The 14,511-nt window shown below is 40.6% G+C and overlaps 1 protein-coding gene across 2 annotated transcripts; it reads left to right on the plus strand.

The window, feature by feature from the left end:
- The first annotated feature begins 262 nt into the window (after window positions 1-262).
- On the plus strand, window positions 263-14,132 carry LOC129184958 (meckelin-like). Of its 2 annotated transcripts, none has more exons than XM_054781528.1 (28): window positions 263-477; window positions 1,280-1,368; window positions 1,488-1,578; window positions 1,658-1,757; window positions 1,956-2,019; window positions 4,195-4,266; window positions 4,541-4,603; window positions 4,695-4,849; window positions 4,920-5,028; window positions 5,100-5,186; window positions 6,007-6,072; window positions 6,157-6,310; window positions 6,385-6,505; window positions 6,586-6,691; window positions 7,854-7,910; window positions 7,979-8,077; window positions 8,157-8,255; window positions 8,316-8,402; window positions 8,486-8,585; window positions 8,644-8,783; window positions 8,858-8,998; window positions 9,079-9,159; window positions 11,400-11,516; window positions 12,559-12,675; window positions 12,758-12,865; window positions 12,943-13,045; window positions 13,128-13,270; window positions 13,345-14,132. In XM_054781528.1, exons 1-28 carry the CDS (start codon window positions 273-275, stop codon window positions 13,423-13,425), a joined length of 2,955 nt encoding a protein of 984 aa, XP_054637503.1. In that variant the 5' UTR covers window positions 263-272; the 3' UTR covers window positions 13,426-14,132. The 2 variants fall into 2 exon arrangements, with proteins under 2 accessions (XP_054637503.1, XP_054637504.1); XM_054781529.1 differs by having other exon boundaries at window positions 13,231-13,270.
- The last annotated feature ends 379 nt before the right edge of the window (window positions 14,133-14,511 follow it).

The following is a 14,511-nucleotide window of genomic DNA, read 5'->3' on the forward strand; positions in this document are numbered from 1 at the left end:
TTGATCTCTGCCATCTCATTTTTAAACAGGCACTCATATTTAAACATTGTTAGTGAACAAGAGTATTTTTTGTTCTATTTTTAAGTTTTGTTTATTTCAACTGATGTTTATTCAATTTATTTTTACATGTTTAGTATTAAACGGATTTATTTGATCCTCCAGCAGACAAATCTGTGATTGCCTAAGTATGTCCTCCGGAACACAAGGAGGCGCTAGTGCATCGTTACAATAATGGATGCTACGCGCACAAAACAGGAAGAAAACGCCACACCATGGCGACAGGGACGCTACCGCTTTTGCTCAGCGCATACAGACTGCCGTCCATAGTATTTGTTTTTATTCATTTTATTCCGATTCACGGCCAACAGTATATCATCCCGTTTGAAGCTCCTTCAAATTGCAGTGTGGACGAGTTCTTTGACATTTCCAGTCTGTCGTGCGCTAGCTGCGGTCCAAATCAACAACAGAACGCTGCAGGTTTGTAAATCTTACTAAAACTTGACTGTACGCACAAGGTTTACTGTTCGTCCATCCGTTTTCCATACTGGCCTACACGGTTTGCTAGTATTATATATATAAAATGAACGTTTAATGGTTTTATTTAATAGCAAACATGGTTTAGACCAGTGGTTCTCAGCTCAGCCAAGTATCCAGAGAAAAGAATTTTTGTTTGGAAAAAAGAGAGCGCTGGAGCATCCCTCTGATATACTGTATTACTGTCCAAAACAGTTCTTATTTGTAACTGTTATTTGAAACATTTGGTCATAAAAACATGTATAAAGTAACTTAAATTGTAACCAATTAAATAATCCCAAGTAAAGCTCTGTGCACATCAAATAACTACAAACTTCAGGTAAAGTGCCCTCATTTGGGATTGTAGTAAAGATGTGTTCTTAAATGCAAATGCAAATTGATAATTGAAAAAGAAATACATTCTGTGTCAAAATAAATCTTTTTTTAAATATTTATATATATATATATATATATATATATATATATATATATTTTTTTTTTTTTTACAAAACCCCTGACATTATACAATATACATATACCCTCACAAGTACGCTCATTTGGGGACCAATGGTGGAGAGAGGAGAAGGTAGCAAACGGCCACGCCCATTTCCTACAACTACTATGCCTTAAAATCTATGTGTGTCATGGCATGATTACAGTACCTACATAAAAATAGACTTACGACATCATGATGCGCATGAGCGCACATCATTTCAGCAACTAATAAACAAAACTAATTCATTCCATGTGTTGCAAACTTTTCCAGGTCTGAGCTGCATTTGCAAAAGTGGATTTCGCACTGTAACAACTGAGCAGACGTCCATTGCTTGTGAGTCCTGTCCAGGAGACAAGCCTGTAAGTACTGTTCATTAAGTATTTTCTTGCTGTTTGTCTTACAAAATACTTCCATTGAACACATAAATTGTGTGTGCCATGTGTCTTAATAGTTAACGATCATCCTATGTTGATTCCAGGCAGTAACTAAAGATGGTTTTGGGTGCATCCGCTGCCCAGGCAGTCTCACTGACAAGGGACAGTGCCAGTGTCCTGCAGGATACATCCTTGGTGGGTGAATTGGTGGTTAATTGCATATCATGTACCTGACTTTATTTCTACATGGCTGCTTGTGGCTTGTTTCTTCCAGTGGAGAGGGATGTCAGTGGTAACATTTTGGATGAGGCCATCTGTGAGATGTGCAACGGAAATGGCTCAGCTTTCTCAGTGCCAAACAGCAGCGGAGACAGGTATCAGTACCATGCTCTATAGGGAGCCTTGAGCATGACTTTGGAAACAACTGTATCAGTAAATAGACAGACCCGGCATTCAAACCAACAGCGCCAATCACAGTATACTGTAATGACACTAGTGTTTTGTTTTGTTTGCAGTATCGCTCTTCTAGTGATGTCGCCACTAATATCTTTGGCGTGTCTTCGGTCTTTCAGGTGTGAGAGATGCCAGCCGTCATTCATCAAAAGCTCTTGTGTGTGTAACTCCCCCTCTGTGCTGGTGAGCTCACTCTCATAAAACCGCAGACATCTTTCCAGCACAAAAGTTTTACGTCGTCACTTAACAGCAAATAGTAGGATGCAAACAGTTTGAGGGGTGATGCATGGCCCACAGACAGAGCCATTACATTTTGGTGAGAATCTGGATAAAGGTCTATGTCCATCATTTGAGTCATTATGACCACAATGGAATAGCCCACCCCACAGAATCATAATGGTACAGCAAATCTGCCAGTAAAAGGAAGTAGCCTGCTAACTAACAAACAAATATGACACTCCACAAATCATGTTTCACGGGTTAACTTTAAAGCCTAGGCGGGAGTCTACCCTCTACTGAAGTATTATAGTTACATATGGTGAATATATCGCTATATAACACGATGCTGTGTCGTGATGTTATGTCGTTATGCTATGTTATGCTACATCGTTGTGTTATGGTATGTGACATTTGAGTGACCAAATGTTCTGTTTTTGCAATCTGTCCTGGCAATCCGGGTTTTTTAAAATTTATTTATTTATTTATTTTTAAGAAACTGATGAAAATGTCCTGGTTTTCATTGTTTTCATTCGGCCATTAAATTGAGCGGCATGAGGGCACTCTGCTGCATGTGACGCTGGACCGTGGGTGGCTTTTTGAATTAGTTTCTAAACAGTTCTTTTTACAGACCAGAGTTAGCTAGCTTTTTTCCTGCCTGACAGTTTCGACTGCTCACTTCTGGTCGTCCTCAGGGTCACTTGGCGTTCCTGTGATGTATCTGGTCAGCTGATTTGTAAAGATGATGTCCCTGTCTTTCTGTCGGTGAAGGCAGGGCAGGGCGACAGTGCCGTCTGCTGTCCGACTTCTTTAGGACCACATCCCAGGTGTGAGAGAGTGCAAAGGCCCACTCGTCCCGGTTGTAGGATAATATTGAATAAATATTCATTACAAGTAGATTATAGAAATTTTACTAATTTATTAACTGAATGGATAAACATTTATTTAAGTAGATTATAGAAACACATAAAGATAAAGTGCATTCACATAATCAGCAGTCAGCTGTCAGGTAGGATGTATTATGCTGGGAGTGCGTGTGCTATTTTGTACAGAAAAAGGAGCTGATGGGAGTCCTACCACGTCAGCTAAGACGCAGTTCTCAGCTGTAGTCATCACATGCATATCACAGAAGAATGCGAGGGATAAGATATCTTGGGCTATCGTGGCGCCGATGGTCTGAGGAAGACAACTAGCAAAAGCAGAGGGGACTATCGATCAAGGCCGACTCTCCCTCCTTCTAGTCAGGAAGCCGCAGGAAGACATTAGGCGAGACAGTTAGCCCGGATAGCTGAAGAATGGGAAATTATTCTGTCTGACTTATTTTCAATACATTCTGTAAACCTTGACCTCTATTAGGTTGTGGAGAATTTAATCTCCAACACGGTTTATGGGCACGTTTCCTTATTTCAATTGCCTCTTTGATCCAGCAGTGGTGTTTGTTGTCCTCTGTCCCAATGATGTTTTTTTCCATTCCAATCCATTATGTGGTTTTCTCTTTTGCAATGGTCAGAAATGGCGGATTTGAGTTGTTTCTGTCCTGCTTTGTGTTTGGTTGGCTAGCTAACTCCAGTCTGTAAAAAGAACTGTTTAGAATTTTTTTAATTAGTGTTGCTAAAAGGGCACAAAAGGCCAAAGAAAACATAACAAGCACCCCAGTTTACGATTGTACTGCTATATCCTATGTGACTGATGTAATATCTATCACGCATAATGTTGAATTTATTAAGATGTGCTCTCGTGAGGGCTATTTTCCCAAAATGTGTAACTCTAACAAAAGAAATAAACGTCCCCTAAAGAGGAAAAAGATACAAATGTTGGCTCTCAGGAAGATACATTGATATATAATGTTTACATGTCACTAACATTGTTTATGATCTCTATATATACATAGAGTATATACCATACACATGTTGTATACTACATACATCAAGTCATTTCTATCATTAGCATGCTAATATATGATCAAGATATCCTTTCAGTAGGTATACTTTAAATGTAGTGTCATTATAAGCCATCTTATCAGTATCATTTGAGTATCTCATTGCTGGGTCGAGTGTCCTGGTTTTCAGTGTAATCAAAATATGGTCACCCTATGTAACATAAAACATGTTATATGTTGTGTGTTATATGTTGTTTTTCCAGGTGGGGGGGTTATGTCTCCCTCCAAGCATCCTTCCCACTAATGTCAATCCCAGTGTCAGCTTTGCTCAATTGGTGAGTGTCTCTTATCTTTTGTCATTTTTATTTCATTGTCACCTCCGACAAGGAAAGGAGGCTGTGTTTGCCCTCAGTTCTTCTGAGTTTTGGTCGACCCAATGAGTGATATCAAACAAATCCTTATTATCCTAGCAAAGCGACACGTGGGAGACCCCTGGTGTAGACATTATGGAACCTTCAGCACCTATTTATTAAAAGATTTAAGTGAATGTGTGTGTAAATCATTTGAGTCTGTAATTTATAATTTGGATTCTGTGTGTTCCTCTTGCAGAAGGTCAGTGTGCTGTCTGCCTGGTTCGTCAAAAACCTGTATTCATCCGCAGCAGCCTGCCTTGTAATTATGCCTCTTCTTTACTCCAGTTCTAGTTCATGCTGACTCTTTATGTGATCTCCATCGTGTATGTTAACAAATGCTGCGTCAACAGAGCTTCTCCAACCTGACGGCGTGCCAGGCCCTCGGCAACATGTGCGTGATGAACATGCACTCTTTCAGCGGGATGAGCACTGACGCCTGCGGCCTCTTTAACGCCATCTTCAGATCGCAGGCCGCTTCCAGTTCCACTCAAGACATTTCCTACTGGTAAGAGTAAATAGACACATGCAGTACGTCGATCAGCGAAATGATCAGCGTCGATCATTTCTGTTTGCAGGAGACTCAATCTGCCATGGCTTTACTACGGCGACGAACCAGGACTTGCAAGTCGAGTCCTTCAGACTGAACCGGTCCCGGTGAGCTTCATTTTCAGGGGAAGAAACAAGGTAACCTAAATCACAAAGATACAGAAAATCTTCCTGTTAACTGACACTTGATGTTTGTGTTTTTTTGGCAGAACATAGATATTAAGCTGCTTGCTGCCGTATACAACGTCAGAGGAGAGTTCCTCAGATGGGAAAACATTGGCGGATCCAATCTACAGGTAAGATCTGGCCATAATACAGGAACTGTGTTAGATGCATGTTAAAATTTGTATTTATTATTGAATTTTTTAAAATGTAGTATTATTTTATTTCATTTTATTTTCATACTATGTGTATTTATACCTGACAGTCGTACATTATAGTGATCTAATTTATCTAATTTATTATGTATTGTGTAACACTAAGACATGAATAACATCAAATTAAAAGCACAAAATGAATGCTGACCCACCATCCATTAGTTCAACTTCCAGCCAAGTTTTTCCAGAGAGATGATTACATCGCTGTTTGACGTGTGTGGTAAAAGGCAGTGCGCTAGCATGAATTAACTTGAGACAAATGTGCACATTAGCACTCAATAAGTCATCAAAACTTACCTTTATGCATTCCTACATAGTATCAGCATGTGAGACCAAATATGAGGTGAAAGAAAAATGGTAAAAATACAGTAGTAGTCTATCTGTACGGCATGAGATAAAGTTAGCACGCGCACAATGGACATGCGTCAAGTGAGACGGATGTAACAGAGAGAATCCAGCCACTTTTCAAAATAAAACAAAAAAATGAAATAATGGAAATGACTTTTCTTTCTGTGCGGCCCGGTACCAAATGACCCGCGGCCCGGTACCGGGGTTGGAGACCACTGCTGTAATGTACTGCATATGGCTAGTGAGTTGTAGTCAGTTAGCAGTAAAGCTAAATGTCACTGTTGTGCATCTCAGCACCAGACATAGACTTGCTAAGGTAGATATTAGTATGATTTATTTGAGATGTGGCGTAAGTTAATTTGCCCTTTTGAATTCTCCTTTTCTGGTTTAGATTTGCCCAGAAACAGCCATCAAACGGTCGTCTGCCTTCAGCTTTGGCACAGCTTACCAAGAAAGCGTAAGTATGCTGCTCGCGTTCACTGGATGATAATAAAAGAGTTGTGTGGTATTGATCGTTCCACTCACATGTGTCTGTGCATAGTGCGAGCTTTCCATCGCAGACCTGGTGCGCACTCATCCCGAGCCGCTGTTTTATGATGTGTTCATGGACCTCGGTGGAGAAGACGGCAGAAAACTTCTCCCCTTGCCCACTTTGGTGTATAACCAGCAATACAATGGACGCTTCATCAACCAAGGTGGCATTTGTGTTCTGTGTGTCAGTGTAGGATTTTTGTGGCATGGTGTTATATTTTTGGCACGCCTTTAACAGAGAGCATGAAGAACTGGTACCTGTCTCGGCGTATGCTTCTTGTCGACACGCTGAGCAGCAGAGAGAAAAGTGTGAGCTCTCTTCCTAAAGTCGTCCGTGTTGCCAGTTCCGTCAAAATAAGGTGTGACATTTAAACAAAAAAGTGGAACGGTTGTTTTGAAACTTCCGAGTGATGGAGGGAATTTGCTTAAATGTGTGCAGGTTCCAGTTGGTTCCAGGCACACAGGAGGGTCAGGTGTTTCCTCCTTTGCTGACTGTGGAGTACAGAGATGTCCCCATCACTGACATCAACACACAAACTGTGTCTGTAAGTCACAACATACATTGTGTGTCACTGGCCGATTATCTCACTCGGACTTAATGCAAACATGGGTCAGTCTATATCTCAGTCAAGCCATTGGTCAGTCACATAAGTCGGTCTTCAGACATACAGTACATGAATCAGTCAACATGTCAGTAACTATACACAGCGCTAGTGACCGGTCGATCATGTACAGTCTTTTTTTGTTTTTTTTTGTAATAATTAATAAATGATGGCAGTTTCGTGGTTGACTATGGCCTATTATTAGTCAAAAAATATTGAAAGACAAGTTATATGTGGCATTGTGGTCACTAGGCATCAGTAATGTTATCAGACATGAAGTTAGATTACATTGCCTCCTGAGCCAGCAGAGCCGAGCCGACATGCCATGGCTGAGACGGACATGTCAGGGCTAAGATGGACATGCCATGGCTGAGATTGAGTGGGGAAAAAAAGGTTCTCGTCTCATTCCTTGTGGAAGTGTTACATTTTTGTGTCTTTGTCCTTCTTCCCCACTCTGTTTTGAAACACTTTCTTATGTTGAGAATAAGTAAATTGGAGAGGCTAACTAGTTATCTCGGTAGCTTGCTATGCAAGCGGCATAAAACCCGTATCTAGAAAGTCGTAAACAGGTTTTCTATGCTCTAACTACGAAAATGTTCTGTTTAATAATAATGAATCCTACTTTGTGGGAATTCACCTATCGCCATCGGGGCTGGAACCAGTTAACTACGATAAACGAGGGATTACTGTAACTGAATTCTCATGCAAACATAGGTCAGTCTGATAGGTCAATCATGTCACTCAACCCTCATACAGACATTGGCCATTGGCCAAGACTATGCTTATTAATTCTGTCAGTCCATAGATAGATAGATAGATACAGTAGGTAGGTAGGTAGATACTTTATTCATCTCCAAGAGAAATTCACATTTCCAGCAGCTGCACTATTAGTCCATGATCATAAAAATAGTTACTGTTGAAAAGTTCAGTGTAAAGTAGCGTAACGCATTTGTAAAAAGCACTGTAATTGAATGACTACTTTTCTTGACTAAAATAAATATTCTTAAAAAAACAGTGCCATCCGCTGGATGTGATGAGGTACTGCCTCCCAGTAACGATTAGTGCTACTGCCCTTAGTCTGTTTAAAACCTCTGGCCTTCTGCAGATGAGCTTTGCTATGGAGTATGAGATGGATCACAATGAGGCTCGCATGAAGACAGATGTGAGTACAAAGCAAAAGGCATTGTTTGCAGTACCATGACCTCTGTGACTCAGATTATCTATGCACAGACTGCTCTCGGTGTGTTGGCTGGTCTGGCTGTGCTCTTATCAGTGCTAAAGACTGTCAGCTGGAAGAGGAGGATTGCCTCACCTGTCGTTGACTTGAGGGTACAGTATAGTATATTTGTCATAAATGAAAAAAACATCCTTCATGTTCGTTCTTTACCCCTCCTCCTCCTACTTTCAGACCATGCTGATGTTTTTCTTGTTTTATGCCGGAGATCTGGCCAATGTTTTCCTTGCTGTCACAGTGGGATCCGGACTGTACTGGCTCATCCTTTACAAGGTGAATGATACCTTCTTTGCAGGTTTTTATAGCACATAGGATGATGATGATTGTTTTTAGGCCCAGCAGCAGGCATCAGTGTTGTTGCCACTGCCTCATCAAGAGGAGCAGTTTGTGATGTACATCAGTTGTGCCTTTGCCCTCAAGGTGAGACATGTACATGTCAACATGAGCTGAAAGCTAGATGGTGTCTTTATGCTACAAATAATGCATTTGTATGATGTGTCCAGGCTGTTCAGTTCATCCACAAGCTGTTGGTGCACTTGTCTGTTGATGTCTTCTTTATTGACTGGGAGAGACCACGCAGCAAACCTAGCAAGACTGTGTCAGGTATTAACACATTTAAAATACATTTTGTATGTCTGACTAAATGTACTTGTGTTGTTAGCCAATGGTCAGCAGAAACGTGATTCCGCCCCTGTCAGCATCTGGAGGACATACTTTGTGGCCAATGAGTGGAACGAGATCCAGACCATACGCAAGATACAGCCGACCTTTCAGATCATGGCTGTGCTCTTCTTCCTTGAAGTACTTCTGCCTCTGCATACATATTTTACTTTTATTCCCTTTCAATTGAATGTCACCCAGTTTGATTTATTTAGGTGTTGGGATTCTCCAACTTAGCCCTGAGGGACCCCTGGCCAACTTTACAGCGCCCCCCACAGGCGTACACACCTTCATACAGCCTGATCATGCGCTACGGCGTGGCAGCAACACTCTGGCTCTGCTTTGGACTTCTGCAGGTGACACTTTCCACTTATTTCTCACCTCTCATAAGAAGGTAAAGAAACATACACCTTTTCAATATTGTTTATCCATACAGGTGATTTTCTTCACTGTGTTTTATGAGCATTTTGTGGAAGACAAAATCCGCCAGTTTGTGGATCTCTGCTCCATCAGTAATGTGAGTCACAATGTTTTAAACTGTACTTCTACGAGTGACCTCTAGGGGGTGGGCTTTAGCCATACAGTACATATCAGCCCTCCTGTTTTCCCAGGTCGTAACCCCCGTATTTTGCCCTTCTTTCCCATCGCTCTGAAAAAGGTGATGCTATACATGTGTAACCGGGTTTATTTAACCTGTATAACAGGTTTGGCGATAGCACTTTGTGGTTGGTCTTCCTTACCAGTAGGGGTGGCCGATTCTGCAAATTTCGATCCAATACCAAGTAAATACAGCGCCAGTATTTCTATATATCATATATATCATTGAACAGGTGACACATATTGTAGGCAAACTATATATATATATTATATTATATTATATTATATTATATTATATTATATTATATTATATCAAAAAACTTATTTGTAAACAATTTAACAATATACAGTGCGCATACAACAAAGAAATCCTAGTTGATGTGCTGGTAAATCCAGTTTTGCTTCATACCTTCTGACCAGCAGAGGTGGCGCTTTAGCACTGGAATGAATCATACAGTTCATTCTTGCATCATACAAATCCAACAAGCAGTACTTATTATACAGTGGTGTGAAAAAGCGTTTGACCCCTTCTTGATTTCTTTTTTTTTTTTTTTGCATGTTTGTCACACTTAAATGTTTCAGATCGTCAAACAAATTTAAATATTAGTCACTGACAACACAACTGAATACAAAATGCAGTTTTTAAATGAAATTTTTCTTATTAAGGGAGAAAAAATCGAAACCTCCATGACCTTGTGTGAAAAAGTGATTGCCCCCCCTGCTAAAACATAACTTAACTGACATTAATTGAGATCTATCAGTCTGCAAAAGGTTATGAAACCATTTCTAAAGCTTTGGGACTCCAGCGAACCACAGTGAGAGCCATTATCCACAAATGGCAAAAACATGGAACATTGGTGAACCTTCCCAGGAGTGGCCAGCCAACCAAAATTACTCCAAATCACAGCGATGACTCATCCAAAAGGTCACAAAAAAAACTCCACAACATCCAAAGAACTGCAGGCCTCACGTGCCTCAGTTAAGGTCAGCGTTCATGACTCATGATAAGAAAGACACTGGGCAAAAATGGCATGCATGGCAGAGTTACAAGATGAAAACCACTGCTGAACAAAAACAACGTTAAGGCAAAAAAACCAACACAATTTTGCCAGAAAACATGTTGATGATCCCCTAAACCTTTGGGAAAATTCTCTGTGGTCTGACGAGACAAAAGTTAAACTTTTGGAAGGTATGTGTTCCATTACATCTGGCGTAAAAGTAACACTGCATTTCAGAAAAGAACATCATACAAACAGTAAAATATGGTGGTAGTAGTGTGATGGTCTGGGGCTGTTTTTCTGCTTCTGGACCTGGAAGACTTGCTGTAATAAATGGATTAAAATTTTGCTGTCTACCAAAAAATCCTGAAAGAGAATGTCCGGCCATCTGTTCATGACCTCAAGCTGAAACCAACTTGGGTTCTGCAGCAGGACAATGATCCAAAACACACCAGCAAGTCCACCTCTGAATGGCTGAAGAAAAACAAAATGAAGACTTTGGAGTTCTGACCTGAATCCTATTGAGATGCTGTGACATGACCTTAAAAAGGCCCTGCAATGTGGCTGAATTACAACAATTCTGCAAAGATGAGTGGGCCAAAATTCCTCCACAGCGGTTTAAGAGACTCATTGCAAGTTAGAGCAAACACTTGATTGCAGTTGTTGCTGCAATCAAGATGGCCCAACCAGTTATTAGACTAAGGTGGCAATCACTTTTTCACACAGGGGCATGGAGGTTTGGATTTTTTTTCCCTTAATAATAAAACGTTTCATTTAAAAACTGCATTTTGTGTTCAGTTGTGTTGTCATTGACTAATTGAATTTATTTGATGATCTGAATAATTTAAATGTGACAAACAACAACAAAAATAAATCAGGGAGGAGGTGAACACTTTTTCACACCACTCTACTTGCCAGTGGAGTACAAGGAAGACTAATTCCACCAGAGTGAAGCTTGGAGTAGAAATGCAAAGTGACACTTGAAGACATACCTTCTTCAGGTGTCAAAAATAGCTTTGTTGCTAGTAATGTGACTTGAACAAGGATGTCATGCGCAAAAGAGTCACCTCTGGTGCTCATTTGGAAAACAGAGCTCTCAACAACTCTTTACAGCACACAAAGGTCTTAATTTTTTCCCTTAACTGTGTTTTTTCTTGTGCAGATTTCAGTGCTGGTCTTACCTCACCGCTGTTTTGGCTACTACATCCATGGGCGCTCAGTGCATGGCCACGCTGATACCAACATGGAGGAGATGAATAATAACCTGAGGAGAGAAGCAGTATGCCCACCTATAGACTGCATTTTTAGGGATGTCCCGATCCGATCTTCAGGATCGGGATCGGCTGCCGATCCGCTGTATTTTGAAGATTGGATAATATCGGCTTCCGCCTCGAGATCGGGCCGATCCGGTTGGCGTATAACTCTGGGCCACACTCCATCATGGTCGGTGTGGTAATGCGCCTCAAAGCTGGTTGTCAATCAACTCCCGCCACCGTCAAGAAGTAGAAAACGCCACACCGCCATGCAGACATGTACGCGGTGTACCGTGGTTAAGTTAGTTTCACGTTAGACGTTGGATATACGGCTCAGTAGCTACAGCGGTAGTTTCCCCTCACTCTGCCCGGACTGCTGTGTCATTGTGCGGGGAGCTCGCACAGAGTGGTGGAGCTACGTAGTGGCTGTGGCCACCCCACTGGCCATCTAGATATTTCAGGTATCAACTTATTGCCACCCCTATGTGAGTAATGGTCTCACCTTGGCCACCCCAATGAAAATTCTCTGGCTCCGCCACTGCCGAACGGGAAGTGCTTCTCTAACTGCTGTTTGTTTACACTCCGGACCGTCAATAAATTACTATTGTGCTGAAGACAGTTTGTTAAAAACAAGTCATATATTCTAAATCACACATCAAATTGATCTATAACCATGTCAGATGATTAGTCCTACCCTAAATGTATTTCGCACTGCCATTTTTTCCAATTTTATCTTTTATTGGTTTAGGTACCTGTCTCACAGAGGTGTGTTACAAAAGCCAAACAAAATTGTTGATCATGCTGTGTAACAAAAAACGTAAATTCAGCAATACTTTTGTTGCGTTATTTGTAATGCTTTGAAGAGCTACTCTATTTTCATAACCATATTAAATTCCAGAAATTCCTGTTTGCTCATTAGAAAAAAGAAAAGGATCGGTACCAGATCGGTTCGGATCAGCAAGAGCACAAAAACAATCGGATTGGCTCAGAAGCCAAAATATGTGGACCGGGACATCCCTATTATTTTTTATATGCATCAACCTTATGTTTACTCTTTCCTGCATCAAGGAGTCAATGTGTGGCCAAAGAGGTCTTCTTCCCAACACAGACATCCAGACCTTCCAGGTAGCCCTTTCTACCCGACTGCGGTCCCATTATGACAGGATACGGGAGTCTTTCACTAGGGTTTGTACTTGTCTCCGCCATGACCATTGCAAGCGGGTTTTCCTGTATTCAAGTCCTATATTCTGTGTTCGTACATTTCCAGCGTCATGGACCATCACGTCTCATGGACGCATCCTCAGCCAACCAGATGGACCAAAACATCCGGGCCTACCACACCATGAACCACTTCCTGGGATCAGTCATTGAGCATGTTAGTCTCACACAGGTTTCGATGTATTTGATAATGCACATCTTTCCTGTTCTCTCATGTTGTTTTCTTCCCCTCAGGCCCACCCTGACATGGACTACTATGTGAGGGACAAACTAACATTTGAGAGGATCATGGGCATGGAGTTCCTTGAACCAAATGACAAGAGCATCTTTTACAATGGTATCAATCTTTAGTTGAAAGATTGTGTGATGTATTTGTGTCTGTTGCTACATACTTACAGAATGTCTGTTTACCGCCACAGACGAAGGCCACTCCTTCAGTGATGTACTCTATTATGGAAATGAGGGCACACTGCTGATTTTTGACACCCTGTTCTTCTGTGTTGTCGACCTTGTGTCTCAAAGCTTTGTACTTGCAGCCGTGCTGACATACGTACAGCAGATGGTCAGTATTTTATGCATATCAGTGTATTTATTGTATTGTCGTCACATTATGTAATTTTTATGTATTCCTAACAGATCTTTGAAAGAATTCGCAATGCCCTCGGAAGGAAGAACCTTGTCAACAAAACTCTGGTGGATGACAGATTTCTGATATAGGCATTTATAATATCTATTAGGGGTGTCACCAGACACTCAGTTCACGAGACAATACACAACATTGGGTCTATGAGAATGAGACGAGACCAGATTTTAACTTTTCTTTTAAGAAAAGTACAATGGAAAAAATATATGACCAAATATTGCAATCTACTAATATAATTTCTACTACGTTATACTCTTCTGCACTCTGTGTGTATGCCACAGACCCCGCCTCCACCCACTGAGACAAAGAGACTCTAGATCTGACAGAAGGTCTCACTCCATTCATGCCGTTGTTCTATGGAACAAATGCGCCAAGCTGCTGGAACCAATGCACAGAATGAATGAACCCTCTTCCTGCCTGTTTGGAGGCAAGAGACGAGGAAAACAGGCACGCATGCACGTGGCAATACATTGAGGCTGGCAAAATTATCGAGTTCATTTTCATTTGTTGTGTGATTAATTAATTAATTTGCGTTCCAGGCTGAGGGCTCACGGGATATTTTTTTCTGAATGAGAAATCTTGTAATGTTTTAATCTTGCAAGATCTTGTGACACCCCTTGTATCTATGTACATAATCCATAGTGAAAGTGTTGTTGAACAGTCATTTAATGTAGATCATTTTGCTGTATTTGCATTTATTTTTCTGACAGTTTGTACATACCTATTTCATTTTGTAAATATATCTTTTATAAGTATTTTTTAATGAGGAAAAGCTTTTGTAATAAACTGTCATACACATTATGCACAATTACTTGTGTCTTTGAATTTCCTTTCCCACATAAATAGCCACACACAAAAATGTACTGAATTTAATTATGATATTATTCCATGTTATTGCCGTAAAATAATGATAGTAATGAAATGATTTTAAAAAATCAAGAAAGTGGAAAAATTATCCATCCATCCATTTTCTATACTGCTTCTCCTCTTTAGGGGGCATGCTGGAGCCTATCCCAGCTGACTTTGGGCGACAGACGGGGTACAATTATATTGTATTTAATTGATTAGCTACTGAAATGCTTTAACTATTATAATTATTTGTATTTGTATTGTAAAAAAGTGGTGTAAGACATATTAACGCTTATGAGGTCATTAAAATT

This window comes from Dunckerocampus dactyliophorus, chromosome 7 (assembly GCF_027744805.1).
Source record: "Dunckerocampus dactyliophorus isolate RoL2022-P2 chromosome 7, RoL_Ddac_1.1, whole genome shotgun sequence".
Classification (NCBI taxonomy): Eukaryota; Metazoa; Chordata; class Actinopteri; order Syngnathiformes; family Syngnathidae; genus Dunckerocampus; species Dunckerocampus dactyliophorus.